Source organism: Acipenser ruthenus, chromosome 29 (assembly GCF_902713425.1).
Source record: "Acipenser ruthenus chromosome 29, fAciRut3.2 maternal haplotype, whole genome shotgun sequence".
NCBI lineage: Eukaryota > Metazoa > Chordata > Actinopteri > Acipenseriformes > Acipenseridae > Acipenser > Acipenser ruthenus.
In genome coordinates, this window is record NC_081217.1 from 8,217,546 (window position 1) to 8,243,239 (window position 25,694).

The 25,694-nt window shown below is 41.7% G+C and overlaps 1 protein-coding gene across 1 annotated transcript; it reads right to left on the reverse strand.

The window, feature by feature from the left end:
* Positions 1-1,429: 1,429 nt before the first annotated feature.
* On the reverse strand, positions 1,430-10,296 carry LOC117429724 (thyrotropin-releasing hormone receptor-like). The gene is made up of 3 exons (XM_034049544.3): positions 10,174-10,296; positions 9,032-9,914; positions 1,430-5,997 (listed from the first exon to the last, which is right to left on the reverse strand). Exons 2-3 carry the CDS (start codon positions 9,827-9,829, stop codon positions 5,581-5,583), a joined length of 1,215 nt encoding a protein of 404 aa, XP_033905435.2. The 5' UTR covers positions 9,830-9,914; positions 10,174-10,296; the 3' UTR covers positions 1,430-5,580.
* Between the last annotated feature and the right edge of the window lie 15,398 nt (positions 10,297-25,694).

The following is a 25,694-nucleotide window of genomic DNA, read 5'->3' on the forward strand; positions in this document are numbered from 1 at the left end:
AAATTGTAATTCACCACTTGCACCAAAGCACTCACTCTGGACTTGTGATCGTGTGTGTGTCTTTGTGTGTGTTTATACCATGTTTATTATTTCAGGACTGTACCCCGTGGTTTAAACTGTGCAGTACACATTGTTGTGTATTGCCAGGGATTATTATTTATGGTCGCCAAAATTACCTGGATTAAAACAAATAAATAATTGTTTGGACCGTGAGCTTTGTTGTTTGTCATCTGTTTACGCATTGCATCACCTCTACACCTGCGCACTGCAAACCATTTTGCCACACTCTGGCATCATTTAGACAAGCTATCGAATGGGAAGTCTTTTGTGTTTTGATAACAAATTCCAAAAGAAAACTTAATTGCTGTCGGATGAATTGTCTATTAAAAAATGATGTGATCTATTCAGTCATCTGTTGTGGTCCATCGGTGTTCTATTTCTATAGTGGTATCCTAAATTGATTCAATTGTAATGCATTGCTTTTTTAACTTAATATATTTTATTTCTAAGATGTAGCTTTTTATGTAGGACACAAAGCATGGACAAGAGTTCCATTTGCAGAACAATAAAAATGTGACACCTTATTTAAACAAAAGTAAAAATCGGTGCTAAAATCATACAGCACAGGAAACGGCTGTACAACATTAGGCTCATCCTAGATGAAGAATCATAGTGTCATCGTTTAGAGATCATTCAATACTTTGATTCTTCCTCTGAAATAATATATCTTATTTCATGCTGTTTAGAAAGTTTGTTTGAAGATTTAGCTGCAGGTTATTTGAAGACGAAGACGACTAATGGGTTTGTTTAACCTGTCAGAAGTTCTATTGACACACTGTCACCTCAACTGATATTTTACAGCTGCAATCTTTGGAATACATGGAGTGGTTCAGCTTGAATGGCTCACATCTCACACACCGATTTGTTTTCAGTTCTGCAATACCAATCCTGTTAACAGAACTGTCAGTGCCGCTGGCTGTATCTGCATGTCAGTGCTGTGTGCTGTCAGTTGACTGTGAAAGCAATCAGTCACTGAACATTGGCAATAAACAACAACACCTGTATCATTCGCTTACTCTTGCAAGGAATATTGTATTTTAAAAAAAAATAATGGTACCATGGGCTTTATTTAATGCATGCATTGTCAGATGATGGCAAAACAATGAACCTCTTTTTGTTTCCCTAGTTTGTTGTACGCTTATTTACTTAAAATCGATACTGAAATTTATCACAGTACATTATTTTTGTATTTAAATCATAAAAAAAGTTAATCTTGTATAATATTGTCCACATTCAATTTATGAAGCATGGCATATCAACATTGTAATATGACAGAACTATCTTTACTGAAATCGATTCCTCACTTTGCTTGGTGTTTATGCATCTAAGGCGACCTCACTAAAACTCCACCCTACTTGTGTTTTATTTGCAAAGCTTATCTGCCTCAAGGACAGGTGGTGTAGCAGATTAAATCACACGCTTTCTGTGCCTAGAGGCCTTTGTTCAAAGTCCTCTCAGGTCTCAAATTAAATTAGTTTGGAGACCTTAAAACCAACCATAGTGCACATTAGCTCAATCAAATATAACAGAAAAAAACCAGTAAAACCACTTTGTCATTTTTTTCTTTTAATTAAGCAAACATTTCAGCACAAAACCATGATCACAAAATATAACATAGTACTGAATTCTGCATAAACACATGGTCTGACTAAAGCAGAAGGTTATCAAAATGTTGCACATGATCAACACACAAACAAACCAAAGCTAAAGCATTTTTAAATAAAACCATATTGAGATATATAATCGTACATTAAATATGAAAATATACAACAGTTAATAGGTACAACATGTAGTTCTGTGAAGTTGACTTTTTCAGCTGTTTTACTCAGAATATACAGTATCATGAATGAAATGACAAGCACTTTGATGTTCACAAAAATATATATGCAGCTGCTATAATAAAACACATAACAAAATAAACACACCTTCTAAATGACATATAATAGACTGATGAACACTGTACATAACATTTGTGTTAAATCAATGAATTAAATCAAATTTACCAGCTGAAATGAACTAGTTTTCTACTACACCATAAATAGACAACTGCATAAGATACAGTTTTATTAATGTCACTTAAAATTAAATGTTACCAATTAATAAAGAGACTGAAAAGAAACATTTCGATAGCCTGGTATGTAACTTGTTTATAATAATACAGAACAGACTTTCATGTAAGTTCTGAAAACAGACGTTATTTATATTTCATTGATCATGTCAAAGAAGCTGTTGTGTCTGTTTTGGCAGATGGCGATCAGCATATGAATATGTCACTGTATTTATAGAGCTATATACAAATATTTGTTTAAACATTTTGGTTGTTAAGACCTACTGGGAATTGGAATATGTCGATACAGACAGGGATAACCTGCGGATACATCTTAAATTGAAGGATGCTTTGGAATATTGTGCAATACTCCAATTAGTGATACACATATAGTGACAGCTCAACTGAATTACTGATAAGTTGTAGCCTAGATAGCTAGTGTTACATCATAATAAAGGATATTAGACTATAAATATTACTTTCAAAAATCAAATACAGGTTTACTATTAAGTTGTACCTGTTACATACTTTCATTCACTGCTGTACACACTGTAGGTCTTAACGGTGCAGTTTTTAATAAACTTTTTTTTATAGCAAACATGTATTTCCATTTGTTGCACATCAAATACTGTACCGCACCCTGTCAAAGCCTTCTTTCTTGTCATTAACCAATCCTCTGCTTTCCTATTGGCTGACATGCTTTGCAGCCGATAACATGCTTTGGCCCTGAAGATACTGCTAAGGTTAAATGAACTAACTAGTGAGACAGTAACAGAGTCAGACAAGCAAACTGATAACTTTCTTTAAGTGCAAGACCATTGTAACGAATGTAACACAACAGGTAAGATTTATGAACTATGTTGTTCCCTGCAATCACTTCAGATTGACTACAGATGTAGAAGAACCTTCTCATTCCTGAACTGTATACTGACAAGATGAAAGGAACACGACTCACTTTTTATCTTGTGCCCGGCTAGATTCCTACTGTTCTTGGGTGCTGTATTCTGAAGCAGCAATATAGCTCTTGCATACATATTGCTGCATTGTCTTTCCACCGGCACCACCCAGGGCATACAAACTATATACTGTATATTGAAACTGACTGAACGTAAACTAGAGATACAAACACAATTACGTTCACAGAGTCAAATATGTTTTGAAGCAAAAATAGAGCAAAATATATACACTTTTGTACCTCATTTACATTGTAGTAGTTTACATTATTTTTCTCAATAACACTGCAACCGAGACTGAAGCGTGAACCTTAAAGAAGAAATGAATCATTGGTGTGCTGAACATTTCTAAAGAGAAGCTCAGTGGGGGCTCCCGAGAGGCGCATCCAGTAAAAGCACTCGCTAGAGTGCATGATGCACACTATAGCCTGGACGTCGCCGGTTCGAGTCCAGACTATTCCACAGCCGACCGTGGACGGGAGCTCGCAGGGGGTGGCGCTCAATTAGCCGAGCGTCGTCCGGGGGGAGGGAGGGTTAGGTCGGCCAGGGTGTCCTCGGCTCACCGCGCACCAGCGACCCCTGTAGTCTGGCCGGGCGCCTGCGGGCTTGCCTGTAAGCTGCCCAGAGCTGCGTTGTCCTCCGACGCTGTAGCTCTGAGGCGGCTGCATGGTGAGTCTGCAGAGTGTAAAGAAGCGGGAGGCTGACGGCACACGCTCAGAGGACAGCGTGTGTTCATCTTCGCCCCTCCCGAGTCAGCGCAGGGGTGGTAGCGGTGAGCTGAGCCTAAAAATAATTGGGCATTTCAAATTGGGGAGAAAATAATAAAAAAACGAATTGGCAACGACTAAATTAAAAAAAAAAAAAATTAAAAAAAAAAAAGAGAAGCTCAGTGAATATGTAAATGTTACCTGCAGACAGCGTTGGTTTTGAATTTCACTTTTGAGCATTTTAGAATTCTGTATCCTATATGCAAGCGCAGACATTGGTAAGCATAAGCCCTGTGTATGTCTTATCTAATCAGTAGCAGTTCATGTGCTGGCAGTAAAGCAATGGTTGTCAAGAATTTAGTTTGCACTTAAACATCTGATACTATTGCATCAAAGCTGGTCTATATACTGTATATATATATATATATTAACATAGTTATCAGAGCAACATTATTCTGTACAGCAGTGATTCCATGAGCAATATTTCCATATGCAATAGACACAACTAAAAAAAATGTAACTAAAATATCAATCTTACTTACTGTACTGTACAATATTTACACAGTAAATATTTTCTCCATTGATAATGTCAAGCGTGTCTGTCTTCATTTGAGTATAGATGCACCAATACTTTAAGTAACACTTGACATTCTCTAATTACTGTGTATTTACATAGTAGTGTGATAGTAAATACATGTGTACGCACACATAATCACAGTGTTATTATGCATTGTTACAATGTACTTAATGTGTAAATCTTTTTGCACAATATATGTAAGTACACAATTGTATCAGAAAAGGATTATGGTTAGCGATCCTATGGTTAGGTTTATATCTTGTAAAAAGATGTACACATTAAGTACATTGTAATCGTGCATAATAACATTTCAACCAATTGTAAGTACACATGTGTTTACTAAGTAACTACTATGTAAATACGCAGTGATTAGATGCACTTAAAAGTGGTACTTACTTTATCATGTCAATTTAGGTGCATTTGATATAACATTGATACACAATTTTCTTAAAACTGAGGGCACAGACTCACAGCCAAATTGAAAAAGGGGAGCAGTCTTTCAAAATCTTTTCCACTAATAAAATCCCTCAAACCAAGAATGCATGCTACAAACCTAATTACCCTTAATGAGAGAGACTTCCTTGATGGAGGGACTGTTCAGCTGTTTTCAAAATGAAGCTGAGGTATTAAAAACACAAACTAAAAAATCTTGTTATATTCACAAATGCTGTACAATTTGAAACCAACTGTGGAGAGAAAAACACATTGACTGTATTCACAAAGCATTTACCACCGTACTACATTTGCACCAAATACTAATGTTACAGAACCAGCAAAAAACAACTCAGGAGCTCTTAAATTAATCTCCTGAGTTGATTATCTGAAGCTTTTAGAAATTGATTTAGAAAAGTTCACCATAGTAAAAGTATAGCAAAGTGTAACAAAGCCCAGAGAGTTAGGGTAAGGCATATATAAAAACACATGGCACACCATGGCAAACTATTGTCAATTCATACTTGAACCATGGGGAAAGGAGGGAAAAGCTGCAGAAGTACATGCACATTTACTGTGGTAAACTTTTATAAGGCATAGCACAATGGGTTATATTTTATAAATGTGACCCTAACCTTTAAAAATCTAGTTTCAAGATGCAGTAAAATCTCTTTGTTGTCATGCTTGTGGAAATGCTCAGGCGATTAAAAACAAAACAAAGGAGCAACAACCTGACACATCTTTTTGAGAAACGACCCACTATGTGCATGGAACGCTTTATTTGAAGTGTCATAAATAAGCATTTCAGGCCACACTAAATGTTGTATTGGTGTCATTGCATTTGTCAGTAAAGTTGACTTTCCTGCTTGGCATTGGAAAGCCATTCATATCCTCCTGCTCTGTGACATCATGGTCAGGGCTTTCATGGGAGGAGTCCTTCATGACGCTGTAATAAACAGGCACGTTGTATTTGGTCACCTTCTCAGGCCTCTGCTGCTTACACTTACACAGTTTCTTGAAAGCAGCCCGAAACTTCTGGGACATCAGATTGTAGATGATGGGGTTGATGGCGCTGTTTGTGTAAACACACATCCTGCAGAAGAGCAAGAACCAGGTATTGAGATAAGGAGGGTCCATAAAGGAGTTGACCACCACCAGAGTGCGGTAGGGCATCCACAGGAGAGCGAACAGGATCACCACAACAGCCAGCATCTTTGTTACCTGCAGTAAAAATTACAATAGGGAAACGTTCAATTACATCTACTAGGTAATAATGCAGTAGGCAGTTCAAGATCTGAGAAACCATCCGCTACAGGAAGACAACACAAGATACCACAGAGCTCTGCACTGATGTAGCGTGCTTCTCTGAATCCCTAGGTCCTTGATGGTGTTTGTAACAGCGGTCAGGTAGTACCGTCTGAATAACAGTTTACCTGCTTCACCACTGACGCTAATCTGCTATTGTTAGAAACTAAAGGTAGCTATAAGTACCCAATAACCAGACTGTTTTAAAAGAACAACCCACCCATATATATTTTTGCTACCCTGCAATCAACTGTTCACGGTTTAACAGACAATTGCCACCAATTTGTTTCTAGCCTACTGTAGCAGTGGTTACACTTGGCAGTGAAAGCAGGGACTCTCATAACAGATCTTGTTTTTTTTTGTGATTATTTTAATGCTGAGTTCTACAAACCTATACAAATATAAAATACAGTAAAACTTCAAATAATTGCCAGGTCTCAAATAATCGCCGGTCTCCCATACGCGTCGGGTGTGCTGGGAACTATTGTAAATAAACGCCTGAGGCATTTAATTGAAGTTTTAAGGTAATGAATTAAAATAAATAACCCTTTTTTTTCAGAAAATTGCGTCGCCTTGGAATATACATGATACAAATTATGTGATTTTCTATATTATTTTGGTTTAATTTAGCAATATGCTAGTATATGGTATTTAATTTAACATTTAGTGAAAAAAAAAATGCTAGAACAGCAATTAGAAACCAATACCTAGAGCTAGAAAACAAATCCAGTAGCAACACAATTAACATTGAGCGCAAACAATGCTGCAGTATGCTGATGTGTTAAAAGGATCCAGCCCTTTAATGAAGCTAACATACAGATTCGTGGAAGCTGCCTGCTGGAGATGTAATAAAACTGTACATTAACACACATTCTTGCAACAGATCATGCAGTTCAGTGTGGCTCTGCCCAGCAACTAACAGTTGCAGTGGGCAGCCTAGTTATTCTGGTGCATGTATTGGTAATATGGTATATCATTGTTGTTAAATTAGTATTACACCACCAGTGTGTGTTTAAGGTATCGTTTCCTGAATTACATACAAATCAAGTAATTTTGTGTGCAGGAATTGGGTTGTAGAAATAATTCACTATCCTTTTTTCCCTTTTCAGTATCAATCACCTCCATACGTCTAGAAAAAAGAAACCTTGAGGCTTTAAAAATGTACTGTATATAGTTTCTGCAATTATCAAGGCAAGAGACTAGACCATCAGAGAAGCTGAAATAAATACCTTCCATGTATTTCAAATGGACTTGGCACAGATCAGAACCCTTAGTAATGAAGACATTTCAGTAGTAGTTATAGAAATTAATTAGCACCTACGCTGTGCATCTAAATGTGCATCTCAAACTAAATGTGCCACCATAAAAAGAACAATTTGGTGCTATAATCCCATGAAACTTCACAAGAACTGAAATGAAACAAGCATGTCAGTGACAATCATTCATCTGCCATGGCTGTAAATACAGAATAGAGCTACAGTACTGGTAACAGACAGATGGACAGATGCCTCAGTATACTGACAGACAGACAGTACGCCTCCCTATACACCCTGATTTAGATACTAGCAATAGCTTGTGCTATGCTCTCAGCAAGCTTTATCACAATTACAAGGTGTTCTCTAGATATATGTAACATCTGTATGTCTAAGTGACTCCATATACCCCCAGATTATGATGCACTCAAAAATGTGTGCAAAAGAAGGTTCTTAGCAAGTTTCAACACAATAGGACAAGTGATTAGCAGGTTTATAATTAGCTTAGAATAGACAAGTAACCCCTGAAGTATGCAGATTAAAGAGGTGTTATTTAAATGAGCCCGGATTTCTACCTACTTAGCCTAGCATGCTAATCTCAAGTCATTTTATAATTTAGACTATTTTTAATGGATTTTCAAACTGGCATTAAAAAAAATATTCAAACTGGCATAAGATGTAAACAGCCAAAACAATCAGGATGTACAGCATGCTTCATACCACAGAGATTTGAAAGGTGCATTTACCATTCTTCATTGATCTCACACTTACTCCAAATTGTAAGCATTGACAGAAATAAAATCCCTCAATCAATATAACAAGCACTGCATGTATTTCAAGTTTTCTGTGACGTTCAAAATATTAAATGGAATTTGGAACACCAAGAGTGTTTATGTTATGTGCCTCTATCATATGATGTCATTGTGAGATGGACTACACTAGTGCCGCACCTCTTTGATGATTTGTAAAATATAATAAAGAAAGCAAATGTATTCGAAAGAAATCGAAATATGAAAAGGTAACACATCCACTATTGCTAACCTTGGATGAGGAAAAACTATAGGAATCAAAGCCAAGTAGACAAGCATTTCCACCAATGCCTTCATCAGTGGTTGAACAGTCCAGTCTTCATATCAGAAGACACTGGAACACATTTCATTTTTCCAAACAGCCTCTTTAAAACATAAGTCAGATCCAGAATCTCACTGAGACCAGGCACAGTGGATTCATTAACCACTGTCTGGCTGAACAATAAACTTGGCGACAGAGCTTCAGAAATTGAAGCCCTCAGTCTTTAAACAAATTGTAAGTTTTGTCATGGCATTTCTAAAAATATACATGAAATATTCTTTATTGTATTTATGTTTAAATGTGTATACTGCAAGACAAATAAGTAAAATTGACCTTGGTTTTATTTTGTGTGGTGAAAATAAGTTGTTTTTTGTAAATACGTTGTTGTTTTTTTGGACTTGTAAGCGAGTGTGATTGTGTTCTGCTGCTGTCTTCAAGAACCTCTTCTGGGAATGAAATTCACTCCCCAAAGTTCAAACAATATATCATTTAATTGAATTGAAACACGGAGCGCATTGTAGGTTTAATGGCAAAGAATCAATCGATGAGTAGTTTAAAACATACATTTAAAGCAAACCAGGCAGACAAAATAGTACAAGAAAATACAGACTGTAAAAGCGCTGTACCTGCTTTCTTGACGATATGGCACCCTTGTTCGGTTTACAGGAGAGCTTCATGGCATTTTGAGATCTTCCTTGGTGAATCGAATCTGTGCCCACTCTGTCATGAGGGTTAGCAGGAAGGGGGTTCATGAACAAAATCCTGGCTATCAAACCATACAGCACAGTCGCTACGATGAGCGGTATAACATAGAACAAGGTAAAGTCCAGGAAATAGATGGGCATGTAGAGGTTCCTTGAGACACGGTAGCCGCATTTGACAACCACACCGTCAGCGTAGATGGTCTCGTTGGTGTCCACCAAGAAGAACCACATAATACAATAGACAGAGGTGAAAATCCACACGCAAGCTATGATCTTCTTTGCCCTGGAGACAGTGCAGATAAACTGGGCTTTGATGGAGTGGCAGATCGCTATGTATCTCTCGATGGTGAAAGCTGTTATTGAACACGAAGAGACGTTAATGCCCAGGTATTGTAGGTATGTAATGCAGAGGCAACCTGTATAGCCGTAAATCCAAGAGGCGACCACCTCAGAAATATTTGGAAGTCCTGCAGCCAAAAGGACAATAAGGTCAGCTATAGCTAAGCTGACCAGGTAGCAGTTTGTTGGGGTCATCATATGCTTGGTTCTGAGAACTACCAAGACTACCATGATGTTACCAGCTATACCAACTCCACATATTAACAGAGCCAGGAGAATAGTGACAACCTGGACTTCTATAGAGTCCTGGGGCATCTTCTTCAGTGCTTCACTTAGGGTGGCATTTAAATCCATCCCCTGGGCTACAGTGCTGTTCTCCATTCTCACTCTTCTACTGAAATGTGTTTGTCGGGTAAGACATTTGGTTAAAGAGTAATTTTATTTTCTAGATGTGTTGAAAACAGTTCTGCAGAAAAAAAATGTAATTGTTAGATTTTATGAAAGAGTGATTATTATTGAAATTAAATGTAAAGATTCTTTCTTAGGTTCCACCAGTGATTTTACAAGCACATCTATAAAAACTGTAACAAGGTAGTTTGATCAAAGAAATTAATAACCACATTCAAATACTTTTTTTTGTCAGAATAAAATAATGATGTGTTATTAATGAGGACATACTCCAAACTGTTGTAAATTGGAAAAGTAAATATGAGCTCTATACTTACCATAGTCAGTTCAGGTGTCTAATCTCTCATAGCGATCATAGTAAAATAATACCAGCCTCTTCAGTGAAAACAAGTGCATGAGGTATAAGCTCTTCCCTGTGCCTGTTTGATGCTTGTACAACGCCAGTGAGACTCAAAGGGATATGTTCAACAGCCCAACTGCATTTCAAGGGTCGGACTCTGCAACACATTCCCATTCAAATCATGGTCCTAGAGACTGCCCTTTAAACGGCAATGATAGAGCCTCTATCCACTGGATAAGATAATGATCTGATTATCAACAGCATTCTCCTGCCTATTTGTTCATTGGTTTCTTGAATTATGAATGTTGCAAGGTAAATATTTTTGTTTTGTTTTGTTTTGGTTAGGATAGCATGGATAATACGTACATCTAGTTTCATACTTTATATGCATTTATTAAAGATGTTTATTTAGACATGTATTTACTGCACTGATGCATAGTACACAAAGTCAATGGATGTATCAAATAAATCATTTCAGTTGTCTTGGGGTACATTATAAAAGTACCCCAAGACACACATAAATCACTTGAGAAAAAGTATTTTCCAAAAGTCATTAAGATATATGAGCCTGATTCCAAATGAATATTCTGATTTTAAATCAATTTGGCCATTCACGAGTATTTGATTAATAACTGAAAGTTTTTGATGGCTTGTAATTTATTAATGATGCCAGTATTGGTTTATAGAAAATTCTGAAAATGTATGTGTCTGGTGTTCAAAAATACACATTAATTTCCAGCAGCATCTGTGAAGGGATCTCAGTGATCAGTCTTTATTCCTTGCAGACACCAGCAGTTCCAGAACCATAACTCCAGGTGATCCTACAGAAAATAATGGACTGTAGTCCCTACAGGGCGATTTATACATACAGCATTATCAGGGCAGTGACTGACTGTGTCTGTGTCTGTGTGTATGAGGAAGATAAGTTGATCTGCCTTCCCCACACCTGCAAACTAAACAAGACGTTCTTAGCGTCCAGTAATTTAAAGCTTTAAAATACATTCAGTACTTAAATGTATAGTGTAGAGTATTTGTTGACGATATATTCAAGCTGTGTTTATTTAAAATACATACTGTATACAGTGTGGCAGAGTAGGGGTTTGCTGTAGGACTACATCCCCCAGAATGCCATAGGGTTGGAGCAGAGCCAGCAGTGGAATCCTCGGGCTCTAATTTAATGAGGAACAGCTGCCTGGGATTAGACAGGGAGGTATATAAAGCAGGTCAAAATGTTGGGTTTTGTCTGTGTGAAGGCTGCCGGGGGAGTTTGAGGAGTGAGGCCTGTGAGTATTGTGTTTTGGTGAATTGTGAGTGAAACAGTTTCTGGCTGATGACGAAGAAAGGATTTATTGACTTCTGCTTGTATGAAAACCACCTTTGTGTACCAACTTGTTTTGCTTGTGACCCTAACAATGAACTGTGCCACGTTAAAAATTAAACTGTTACAGGTCTTAAACCTGTTGAACAAAATCTTTTGAGTATTTCTCCCCTACAATACTGTGTGGAAGGTCCCGAAAGTAGCAAATCTACGCCACTTTACCACAAGAGGTAAAACATCCCATTGTGAAGATATATCTCTTAGGGATTCCTTGTCAATGGCAGCACGTAAAAATAAATAACATTAACTGCAAATAAACATACATTCAAATGTAATATGAAGTTTATATTAATGTGCCTCACTACTTACATTTTCCAGAAGGAGGGTACATGACAAAATAAATAAATAAATAAATAAATAAATAAATAAATAAATAAATACATTTTAATAGCAATAGTACCCTCTCGATGAAGGCTTGTAGTTGATTTTGAAATATAAGCTCTATAGAGTTCTTGGGAAGTATTATCAATATTTCTAATGTGTCTTGGTTTTGATTTTTTAAAGAAGATTGATTTGTTTTACTTCTGCATTAAAGAATACAGGGCAGACATGATCCAGCTTGCGATTTTGAATGTACCATATTCATCATAAAAAAATGAAGCCATTGTAAATGCCATTTAACACTGAACCAACAACTGCAGCAGAGAACATGACTTTACCACTGCTTCAACGTGACAGCTATGTAGTGGAACTAAAACTGTACTGCTTTATCAGGATATTGATTGGAGGCAGTAATTAGTTCTCATTTCATTATTATGGAACAAAATGTATCTAAGATAATGAATGTACAGGTTTTTTCTTGGCTGTTAGTTATAGTTAAGAGATCAAATAAGTGGTGCTGTGAACTTTTAAAATCAATACTACTTGATGCCCGTTGTACTGTACACTGAAAGGAAAAAAATTTAAAAAATCAGCCCATGAATGCACTAATGAACACTAATGCCAGCACTAAATCAAGTCTAATTTTGTTCAGTACTGTGTGGTCGTTCATGCTTTACAGGACAACACTTTGATGTACAAAACATTTTTTTTTTTTAAGCAGGGTATGTGCTGGAAGTGATTTCAGAGAATTTGATATACCGCCAGTCTCACTGTAACACCGTTTTCATTTCAAACAGAAAGTAGCTGTTTACCTCACTGTATTTTCTTATTGTATTTTAATTAGGTTTGTCACCGGCTGTCTTCCATATACTATTTAAATAGTCTTCACTTCACTGATCCGTGGAGAACCAAAGCTGATACTATCCTCTGAGACCCATCAGAAGAAAACAACCAGGAAAAACAATCATTTACTTGTCAGCTTTTTCTAATGCATATTCATAAAGTAATTTCTAGGCAAATACAGGGGCATACCACATTACACAATGGTTGTTTATCAGCATTACATGGGTGAATGCTTATGAAATGGTTGTCCATTAGGATCTTGATAAAAGTTTCTCTTTAAAGGTTTTCAAGGACTCTTTGAACCCATCATCAATGTGCTACTTCAGAATCTCTGAGAACATCCAGGACTCACTGTTAGAGTACATTTATAAAAACATAAGAACCTAAGAAAGTTTACAAACAAGAGGAGGCTATTCCGCCCATCTTGCTCAGTTGTTAGTAGCTTATTGATCCCAGAATCTCATCAAGCAGCTTTTTGAAGGATCCCAGGGTGTTAGCTTCAACAACATTACTGAGGAGTTGGTTCCAGACCCTCACAATTCTCTGTAAAAAAGTGCCTCATATTTTCTGTTCTGAATGCCCCTTTATCTAATCTCCATTTGTGACCCTTGGTCCTTGTTTCTTTTTTCAGGTCGAAAAAGTCCTCTGGGTCGACATTGTCAATACCTTTTAGAATTTTGAATGCTTGAATCAGATCAGTCTTCTTTGTTCAAGACTGAATAGATTCAATTCTTTTAGCCTGTCTGCATACAACATGCCTTTTAAACCCGGGATAATTCTGTCGAAAGGTTGATTGTGCAACAGCTTTTAGGGTCTACTTTTAATGTATTTTTTGCTTCTGACCAGCCGCTGACCAAAAGCAGCTGGGGCAGGGATATCTAAGCTAAGGAAAATCACAGCAAACGAACAGGCTGCAGATGCTTTCCTATTGTTGACTTTGGATACTAGTATCTCCGCCCCACTCAATCACAACGTGTTGTCAGCTCAGCTGTTCAGAACAGACATAAACTGTGGAAAATCCTGTTGTATAATTAGCAGGTTTCTTGATGAAGTATAATACAATCTTTGTAGCGTACAGAACATACACTGGCAATGTAGCAGGGAGGAGGCTGGCCGTGAACTGGCAACCCTGTGCACCTCAAGCAAGAAACTTAACCACAATGCAAAAGAGCCGGACTCATCTGCATTTGTGCGTTTAGAGCTTTCATGCTCATCTCATCTCACAAACTGGACAGAATCCGTGACTGCAGTGTATCACACAACACACTGCCCGTTACACCAACGCATATTAATTCTGTATGTATACCGTATGCCAAAACTCTTACAAGCTTTACAAGATTAGTACATGTACAGTTATAAAAAAAAGAATACTGAGCAGCTCACATGCTTATCACTGATAATAACTTGACAACCAACAATTTCATTTTCGTCAGATCATTTATATTACATTGAAAGTCGCTGATCATTATTTTATGCAAGGTGAATCTGAAATGGTGGGATTTCAAGTTTTTACAAGACAACCCTTTTCCAAATGTTTTGGATTTGATTGCACATTTAATAGGTATTCACAAATTCAATAAAAAAAAGCTTCTCCCAGTGAAATCAAACTTCCAAAGCAATGTCTTATAATATGTTTTTCTTTTTCATCTCTACTGAAGCAGAAAGCTGATATTAGGTTAACATTACCAGTTAACAGGCATTTTACACTGCAGGGGATAAAAGACATTGGACTAAAACCCAAGGAGTATGAATGGCATCAGATCACCCGTAGAACAGCTGTGCCCAGGGGCATCATTGAAAACAACATTAGATGGCTACTGCAAGAGTCGTGTTTTGGTGGGGGATTAGCAAATGGATTTCTTGGTAATGGACATCACAAAATTTGTATACCCCTTACCACTACTGTTTAATGTATATTTTTCTTTTTATTATCATTTTTGTATCAGCATCTAGCTTGCTCAGCCTGAGGTCCCCATTGCAGGCTTGTTTTCAGTGGTTCTGAAGAGTGAGAAACAGAGAATAATGGTCCTACACATCTAAGAAGAGATTTAGAGCTGACAAACAAAGATTACAAAATAACAAATTCAGGTAGATGAATAAACATGGACATCTGGATGCCCTACTGAGGGTGAAGCAAGAGTAAGGTCCTGAATTTGTGGATGTGGTCTTATGATCGCTATTGTCTATAAAAACCAACATAAGTGAGGCGCCTTTTGGGATCCCAAATCACTCCAAAAAAATATATATAAAACATGCATTAAAAAATGTTTGAATAATCAGATATTTCTCTCAGCACTACTTCTAAGTCAATAAAGTAATTGGATTGCCTCATGTGCAGTCTGTTGTGAAATTAAATATGGCAGTTGTGATAATGTATACAGTAGCTACGTATTAACATACAAATCATTGTTTTATTGTTCAAATTGAATGTCTAAAAACGTACATTGTATTCTACTGAAAATGTGACTTCCATCTGTAACATGTAATTTGTGAAACACTGTGGCATAGCTTGGAGAATCCATCTTTGACTTTAAGCGGTGTGTTTTCTACAGTCGCCACCACTCGCTTTGCATCTGTGAATGGTTGAGTGGGACGTGCCTTTTGGTAGTGTGGAATATACTCACATATGTACACTGCACGATTAAACATGTAATTATCCATGTGTGTGTGTGTGTGTGCATAGATACAATGATATTATTGGTAGACATGGCAAAAGCCAGTTCCTTTCAATACTAATTTGGTTGTCAGATAGGCCAGCTTTATATGATACCTGAGGTATCATATCCAACCCCAGCCACTCTGCTGGATTCCTCCCTCTCCTTCACTCCTTCGACTTCTGTCTCTCTCCGTCCCCTCCTACCCACAAAGCTGGCTGTCAACTGGACCTCACCTTCTCCAGGGCCTGCTGCCCCTCCACCCTCTCTGTCACCCCCCGGACCTCTCTGATCACTATTTAATCTCTTTTTCTCTGTCTCTCCCCCCTCTCCCTGCTCCTCCTACCCCCACTATCACCTCTCGCCGTAACCTCCGCTCTCTCTCCCCCTCTGTCCTTGCCTCCACTGCTCTCTCTCACCTCCCTCCTATCGACTCCTTTTCACAACTCTCCGTAGACTCTGCTACCTCCACCCTCTTCTCCTCACTCACCTCCTCCCTCGACTCCCTCTGTCCCCTCACCTCCCGACCTGCTCGCCCCTCCCCTCCCCATCCCTGGCTCTCCTCTGCTCTCCGCTCGGCAAGAATCACACTGCGATCTGCTGAAAAGAAATGGAAGAGAACCAAACTCCCTGCTGCCCTAGACCTTTACCGCACTCTCCTCTCCTCCTTCTCCTCTACTCTCTCCTCTGCTAAATGTGCTTATTTCCAATCTGTAATCCAAGTCTCCAATAACAACCCACATAAACTATTCTCTACCTTCTCCTCCCTCCTAAACCCTCCCCCCTCCTCCTCCCTCCTCTATCTCCCCTGATGACTTTGCCTCCTTCTTCTCTTCTAAAATCTCAGATATCCGCAAACTCTTTAACACCTCTCCCTCCCCCGCACCCCCTCCTGCTCCAACCCCTACACCCACTACACCCCCTACTAACTCGCCCTCCTTCTCCACCTTCTTGCCCCTCTCAGACTCTGACCTCTCCTCCCTGCTCCAGGGTTACAAACCCACCACGTGTGCCTTGGACCCCCTCCCCACTCACCTCTTTCAAGCTGCTGCACCTGCTCTACTCCCCTTCATCTCCTCCCTCCTCAACACCTCTCTACTTTCTGGTATCTTTCCCTCTGCCTTCAAAAAAGCATCTATCACTCTCCTCCCCAAAAAACCTACCCTCGACCCCACCTCCCTCCAGAGCTACCGTCCTGTCTCCCTCCTACCCTTCCTCTCCAAAACCCTCGAGCGGAATGTACACCGCCAGCTCTCTGCTTTCCTGTCCAACCACTCTCTGCTTGACCCTCTCCAATCTGGCTTCCGCTCTGCCCACTCCACTGAAACCGCCCTCCTGTCTGTCACCAACTCACTTAAGTGTGCCCGAGCTGCCTCTCTCTCCTCTGTCCTAATTCTCCTCGACCTCTCTGCTGCCTTTGACACTGTTGATCACTCTATTCTACTATCATCTCTTGCTGACCTGGGGATCTCTGGCACTGCTCTGGCCTGGTTCTCCTCCTACCTCTCCAACCGCACTTACCAGGTAACCTGGCGTGGAGCAACCTCCACACCTCACCCTCTCTTAACTGGAGTCCCCCAAGGGTCAGTCTTGGGTCCTCTCCTGTTCTCTCTCTACACCCGCTCCCTGGGCCCCCTCATCGCATCCTATGGTTTCTCATACCATTTCTATGCTGATGATGCTCAGATTTTCCTCTCCTTCCCCACCTCTGACTCCACCATCTCCTCCCGTATCTCTACCTGTCTGTCTGCTATTTCCTCCTGGATGCACTCGCATCACCTCAAACTCAACCTCTCTAAATCTGACCTCCTTTTCTTTCCCTCCTCCTCCCCCTCCTCTGATCTCTCTATCTCTGTTCCTCTGGAATCTACCACACTCTCTCCCTCTTCCTCAGCTAAGAACCTTGGAGTCACCCTGGACCCCTGCCTCTCTTATTCCCAGCACATCTCCACTCTGGCACACACTTGCCGATTCTTCCCGAGCAACATCCGAAGAATCCGACCCTTCCTCACCAACTATGCTACCCAGCTCCTGGTCCAGGCCCTGGTACTCTCCCGCCTAGACTACTGCAACTCCCTCCTGGCTGGCCTCCCTGCGTCCGCCACCCGTCCGCTCCAGCTCATCCAGAACTCTGCTGCCCGCCTGGTGTTCTCTCTGCCTAGCTTTGCCCACGCTACTCCACTACTCCGCTCGCTCCACTGGCTCCCGATCACCGCTCGCATCCAGTTCAAGACTCTTGTACTAGCCTACAGATGCCTTGACCAGACTGCACCCAGCTACCTCCAGACCCTCATCTCTCCCTACACCCCCACTCGACCTCTCCGCTCCGCCTGCACTAGAAGACTAGCTCTACCTCCGCTACGCTCTCCTGTCTCCAGAGCCTGCTCCTTCTCCACCCTTGCTCCGCAGTGGTGGAATGACCTTCCTACAGATGTCAGGACTGCCCAGTCCCTGACCACATTCCGGCGCCTCCTTAAGACTCACCTCTTCAAACAGCACCTGTAGAACTCCTCTGTTTGTATCCTGGGACACTATCACCCTTCATGTAAATGTGCTTTATTTTGCTCTTATCTGCCCCCTATTTTACTGCATTTAATCCTGTACTTCAGAATACTGTAATCTGCCAAGTGTTTAACCTGTAGTACTTTGTATTTAATCATATTCTGATGTAACTATCACTATTTAATCATATCCTGATGTCACTATCACTATTATCTGCTGTATTATTGAATTGTGGTTTGTCACACTTGTACTTTGCTTGAACAAAAGTTATTGTATTTCTTGCTCTTATTGTATTACTTGTATTGTAACACTTGAAATGAATTTGCTTACGATTGTAAGTCGCCCTGGATAACGGCGTCTGCTAAGAAATAAATAATAATAATAATAATAATTGTGGACAGTCAGAGCATAAATTGTACGTTACTCCAGACAAAACGGAATTACAAACACACAAGGAGCATGGACTCACCTGCTCTCAAAAGCTAAGCCAAGTTGGGCAACCATCAAGGCCAATAGTACAGTTAGTAAAGGGGCATGCTGCAGTAGATGTTGTCCTTCGGATGAGATGTTAAATTGAGGCCTTAAAGATCCCATTGACATCTTTGGAGGAATATCAGTGGTATCACGGACCATTTCCAAGAGATCTCAATGGATTTCTGGTCTAGCTGAATTCCACCCCTGCAGGTTATCGCCGGAAACTGTTGGGTTTACAAAGTGACTGATTTATGCAGGACTTAAGCATAAGGTAGCACTGAACTGAGCATAATCCAAACCCAGCATCTCCATGGCAACCCGAAGAACAATGACTGGAAACAATACTGTACCTTTGTTTACAGGATTCCTTTTAGATTCTAATTGTTATGCAAAGATTTACTTGCTGTGTTCTGTAACAAGTGTAGTCGCTCGGAGTGGTACTTGTGCCAAAGTACATAGCAACCTGCCTAACCTAATCATGCAACTTGAGATGTAATAAAATAAAAGGTAAGTACAAAATTAAATAAATAACAAAGATCAAAGGACTATTTGTATTGTATTTTTTTGTTCATGGAGAGAGTCGGTTATAGACTTCCGTAACATCAAGTAATAAAGGACGAGATGAACGCTTTGAAAATATGACCCGCCATTTCTGCACACAACTGTACCCTCTTTTATTTCAGTGCTTTCATTCGGATCTCCTGCACCAATGAAGTGGCAATGGTGTTTTGAATCTTTCAGAGAACGCATAGCATGTAATCAAATTACTGCTGATAAATTTGGCAGTAGATTGATGATGCAGTGTCATCAAATCATTACTTCCATCTTATTATTATTGAGATTCCATCAGTGTTAAATCAATAAGTAACACATCATTACAATTATAGAGATAGCAATGTGTAGTTTGACAAACCAAGACAAATTCAGCTTATGCAGAAAAGTGGTTCATAGGAAACTGATTTAATGTACTGCATGCATGAAGCATGGAAAACAAATTTTTCTGCTTGTATTTCTGCTTTTTAACACCAAAAGGCTGCATTGGAAGAAATATAAACTGCAAGGTATTAAACAGATGTACTATGCTGCCTATAATGTTCCAGCGAATGATACATGTGAATATAAAAACTTGTTTTCACATAAAAAATACATACCTTTGTGTTTCATCTCAAAACTAGCATTTTTAAAATGGGTCATTAGACATTAACATAGTCCCTGCTGTCTTTACAAATGTTCATCTAACCTACCTTAAGAAACCACCCTCTGCCCCTCCAACACACACAAAATTAGTCTCAAGAAAATGTGCATCTGTAATTTGGTGTCCCCACTTCACAATCCAAATCCAGTGCCATTTTATTAGCATTTACTCCTGCCTGCAACTGCTCTTCAGTGACAAAACAACAAAGACGATCTTTCCTCAGGAACTGCATCAAGGAACATCAGTTTAAGATGCCAAGTACTGTAGTAGCTCCACTCCACTCTAAACAACAGACATAATACTCCTTCAGTGAATAAATGTTCTTACAGAAGTGCTATTTTTCATGGGTTACTCTTTGAGTGCCAGAGCGTAATGATGTAAAAATGAAATGAAGATCTAGCTAACACAGCGATTTCCCTTAAAGAAGTTTACCATGGTTAATCTGCACAGTTATGTTGCTTTCCCTACAGTTATACAAGCCATTAACTATAGTTTATCATGGTTTGTCATGTTTAATATGCTTTACCATATCTTTCTGGGCTTCACAGTGCTTAGCTAAGATTGACCAGGCTTTTACTATTTTGTATTTCACTTTGCTATGCTTTTGGGTAAGATCATTTATTTTGTCCCTTTGTGTACCTGGGGTATGAAAAACAACAAAAAATATAAACATAATTAATATTGTACTATACAGTTAGACAGTATGATGTATGCAGCATGAACAGTGAACACTGAATGGCATGGCAGAAAATGCTTCACAGAGAGAGAGAGAGAGAGAGAGAGAGAGAGAGAGAGAGAGAGAGAGAGAGAGAGAGAGAAACCAGCATCACAATATATTTCTTTGGTTTCAGTTCCTAAATTCCAGTCAGCTACAAAGCTCAAGTCGCTCACGTTCATTATTCAACACCGGCATTGTCTAGTCCATTTCACTCTCTCTTACTTGCCATTCCAAACTCCAAATGCTGCGTTCCCACTCCTGCACAGACAGACAGACAGACAGACAGACAGACAGGCAGGCAGGCAGACAGACAGACAGACAGAAAGACAGGCAGGCAGACAGACAGACAGGCAGGCAGGCAGGCAGACAGACAGACAGACAGACACAAACCCCAGGATGAACATCTCTTTTGCAAGAGATGTGTGCTATTTATATTCAGGTGCGTAAATGTATCAATGATTCAATTAGTCGGTGCCCAGTAAGACAAAACAAGGAAACCGAGTGGAGAAGCCAACATAACGCGATACAAATCAATTATAAAGTGGCAGGCAATATAAAACGTGCACTGATCAAATCAATGAATAAAATTATGAAAATAATAATAATATATCAAGTGTAAAATAAATGTAAACAGGGCATTCTTGACCCTGTTACAAACCTACGTTTTTTCTAGTGATCTCTAATCTGGCCAGACTCAAAGCTGACATCTCTTACCTGTTATTATTTATTGGTACAGAAGCACATACAGCTGTGTACATGTGTGCGAAGCAAGCATAGTGAAGTCATTCCAGTTATCTGGAATTAGTGATTTTATAAAATCGCTTAGCATGATGCAGGGGAGAAGTCCAGGTAATTTCCTTTTGAATTGATGATAGGGTTAGCTATCTCTAATTTAATCTGAAGGTTTTACACAGACCAAGCTAATTCACTTTTTTTTCCCCCCGCAAAAAGCACATTTGACATTGAGACCACAACATTCAGATAATTCAAGGAACTTTAATGATTTACTCTAAACAATGGCATCCAGGTAATCCCCCAATAAGGCTTGTCAAACAGATCTAAAACTATATTTTGAACGTGTTGGAAAAGCAGAGAAGGCTGCATGTTTAAGATGCCATGTGGCGGAGTGTCCCGCCCCTATTTATTATTATTTGTATTTTTGTTTGCGGCGCGGGTAAAAGCGCCGCGTCTTTTATTATTATATTTAAAAACCCCGTGAGGATGCATGGCTGATCAGCTACTGATTATTTAACTAGCTGACAGTCATGCATCCTTACCAAACGCGTGCAGACTCTGGCCGAGGGATAATAAGATAATTACCAACTAGTTAATCCCTCGGCCAGAGTATATAAACCTGCAGCTCTCTGCATTCGAGGTTGAGAGTGTAGAGGAGAGTACGGGAGAGCGGAGAGAGAAAGCCACATTTGAAAAACAATTGCTAAAACGTGCTGGATTACCCAGCACATCACTTACTTGTTTGTTTGTTCATTCGTTTGGCCCTCGTGCCCTTTTGTTTTGTGTTTTGTTGGTTTGTTTAATATTTTGTTTATTAATAAATATGCTGAGTGCCGTTGCACTCAGCTTTAACCGCCCAACCATTGTTTTGGTTTCTACTTCCTGGTCCGTGACGTCACCACTGCGAGCCAGTCTGCCACATATGGTGTCAGAAGTGGGATAAACAACGCCTCCAACAGCCAAACCAGGAAAGGAAAGGACGTTTTTTTTGTTTTTTTCAAAGTGTTTTTTTGTGTGTTGTGTTTGAAAAAAAAAAAGAGAAAAAAAATGGATAAAGTTGATGCATACATGGAGAGGTGGCATGAGCATCAGAGGGAGTTGAAGGAAGGAGGGGCTACGTGGTGCCTCGCCTGCCTGGAGTATGGGCACCTTCCTGAGGTGTGCCCATATGAAGACCCCCTCTTTGTACAGGCCTTTGATCGAGGTGAGGTGGAGACTGCGGAGGAGTGGATCCACCTGAAGGCCATACCATCGCCGCAGGTGGATCAGGAAACCTGTCTCACCTGCCTCAAAGGGGAGGAGTGGTGCTTTGCCGTCGGCAAGGTCGGGCACAAAGCACCCGACCAACCCCCTCCATGGCAGGAGGTGGAACTGCTGGTCCCGAAGAAGGGAAGGAGGGGCGGTGCTAAGAAGGCAAAGAAGCCCGCACGTCCTGCGCCTGAGTGGGAGGAGCCCGAACGTCCTGCGCCTGAGTGGGAGGAGCCCGAACGTCCTGCGCCTGAATGGGAGGAGCCCGAACGTCCTGCGCCTGAGTGGGAGGAGCCCGAACATCCTGCGCCTGAGTGGGAGGAGCCCGAACGTCCTAAGCCCAAGAGGGGGGAGTCGGTGCATCCACAGCCCAAAAGGGAGGAGTCGGTGCGTCCACAGCCCAAAAGGGAGGAGTCGATGTGTCCACGGCCCGAAGAGAGGGAAGTCGGGGCTTCCACAGCCCTAGGACCCAAGCTGCAGTCCCAAGAGCCAGAAGGGGAGGAGTTACAGGCTCAAACCCCTGAATTTTTCTGGGGGGGAGAAGGGCAGGATGCTGGTGTTCCCCAGCAGCCTCTATTTATGCTGCTGAAGGGAGCACGGCACACACCAGCCCAGCCGCCACAACAGAGGGAGCCAGCACCGCCACAGCCTCCCTCTGAGTGGCCAGCATCCGCCCCATCGCCTCTGCCTCCACCACCACCAGGAGCAGAGCAGCAGGAGCTGCCTCTGTCTCCACCACCACCAGGAGCAGAGCAGCAGGAGCTGCTTCTGTCTCCACCATCACCAGGAGCAGAGCAGCAAGAGCTGCCTCTGCCTCCGCCACCTCCACCAGCAGAGGGTGAATGCCTGCTGGTTCCGCCTCCACCGTCGTGGGAGGACTGCTTGCCCCTCCCTCCTCCACCAGCAGAGGGTGAATGCCTGCTGGTTCTGCCTCAACCGCCGTGGGAGGACTGCTTGCCCCTCCCACCTCCACCAGCAGAGGGTGAATGCCTGCTGGTTCCGCCTCCACCGTCGTGGGAGGACTGCTTGCCCCTCCCACCTCCACCAGCAGAGGGTGAATGCCTGCTGGTTCTGCCTCAACCACCATGGGAGGACTGCTTGCCACTCCCAGCTCCACCAGCAGAGGGTGAATACCTGCTGGTTCCGTCTCAGCCGCTGTGGGAGGACTGCTTTCCCCTCCCACCTCTACCAGCAGAGGGTGAATACCTGCTGGTTCCACATCCACCGTCATGGGAAGGACTGCTCCTCGCACCACCCAGGGATGCCTGCCTCGCATCGCCTGGGGCTGCCTGTTGCTCCGCATCACCTGGGGCTGCCTGTTGCTCCACATCGCCTGGAGAGCCACCAGCTACAGGGAACGAGGGAGAAGTGGAGCTCCCGCTGCCGCCTCCATGGCCAGGGGCTCCCCTCCCGAGTTCACCTCCCGAGGGTCCGCCGCTGCCGTCGCCTCCCGAGGGTCCGCTGCCGCTGCCATTGCCTCCCGAGGGTCCGCTGCCGCTGCCGTCGCCTCCCGAGGGTCCGCTGCCGCTGCCGTCGCCTCCCGAGGGTTCGCTGCCGTCGCCTGGGGTCGCCAGGGATCCTGCTTCGCCTGGGGTCGCCAGGGATCCTGCTTCGCCTGGGGTCACTACACTATGGCCGGAGCCCTACGGAGGGGAACGGACGGCCATGAAGAAAGGGGGAGAGGTCCGGAGACCAGCTCCCCCAGCCGCACTTTCGCGGCCGGAGATCATGTGGTCGGAGCCCCACGGAGGGGAGCTGCCGGCCATGAAGAAAGGGGGGGAGGTCAGGAGACCAGCTCCCCCAGCCGCACTTTCGCGGCCGGAGATCATGTGGTCGGAGCCCCACGGAGGGGAACTGCCGGCCTTGAAGAAGGGGGGGGAGGTCAGGAGACCAGCTCCCCCAGCCGCACTTTCGCGGCAGGAGATTGTGTGGTCAAAGCCCCACGGAGGGGAAATGCTGGCCGTGAAGAGGAGGGGGAAGGTCAGGAGACCAGCTCCCCCAGCCGCACTTTCGCGGCAGGATAGAGTGTGGAGGGAGCCCCGGAAGAGGGAACTGCCGGCCACGAAGAATTGGGGGGTGCCAGAAATTCCACCATGGCCACCCCCCAGAAGCAACTTGCTTCCCCCTCTTCCAGGACATTGAGACTGAGGGGGGAGGTGGCCGTTGGGGCCATGTGTGCTGCGCACAAGGGGGGGCATGTGTGGCGGAGTGTCCCGCCCCTATTTATTATTATTTGTATTTTTGTTTGCGGCGCGGGTAAAAGCGCCGCGTCTTTTATTATTATATTTAAAAACCCCGTGAGGATGCATGGCTGATCAGCTACTGATTATTTAACTAGCTGACAGTCATGCATCCTTACCAAACGCGTGCAGACTCTGGCCGAGGGATAATAAGATAATTACCAACTAGTTAATCCCTCGGCCAGAGTATATAAACCTGCAGCTCTCTGCATTCGAGGTTGAGAGTGTAGAGGAGAGTACGGGAGAGCGGAGAGAGAAAGCCACATTTGAAAAACAATTGCTAAAACATGCTGGATTACCCAGCACATCACTTACTTGTTTGTTTGTTCATTCGTTTGGCCCTCGTGCCCTTTTGTTTTGTGTTTTGTTGGTTTGTTTAATATTTTGTTTATTAATAAATACGCTGAGTGCCGTTGCACTCAGCTTTAACCGCCCAACCATTGTTTTGGTTTCTACTTCCTGGTCCGTGACGTCACCACTGCGAGCCAGTCTGCCACATGCCAGAATAGCTTTGAGTTCAGTAACTGATCAACAGGCACCTCTCACACAAATTAAACAGTCGTAACCATCTGCTTGTATGGGCACCGTTTATTAAGATTTACGGCAGGCTGCAATGTTTCATGCAGATAATATGCTCTATTCATGGTTATCCAATAATCTCCCTGCTCGCTTATTTATTTATTTTTTGTTATTGTTACCTTTTATTCTTTTTATTTAGTGGAGAGTGTTCTTTATCAAATTATTTTTATTTATTTTTTGTCCCTGCACCTCCACGTGGATGCTTCCGTTAAGACAATGATGTCTAATTAATTCATCTAAGCAACCATTAACATAATTAAAATACACCAAAGCTGCTGATCTGATTGATATTAGCTCGTACTTAATGAATAGAGTATGAACATAAGAACATAAGAACATAAGACAGTTTACTATTATGGTCCCATTTGTTTCAGCCACTAGCTGCATGTACAGCTGGTTGTTATCAATTTGTGTAAGTGATTAATAATGCAAGAAAATCAATTACTTTAAAATCCACCAAAATGTGCACAGCACTCACAGCATCACTCAACACTGGTGAAAGGCATAAGCCAAAATACCCTTTTCTAACATTACAGATACATTACATCAGCCCTGCTACAGATATCTTACAGTGAAATTCAGCAAGTCAAGCATGCTGTCCCTTTGTCTGA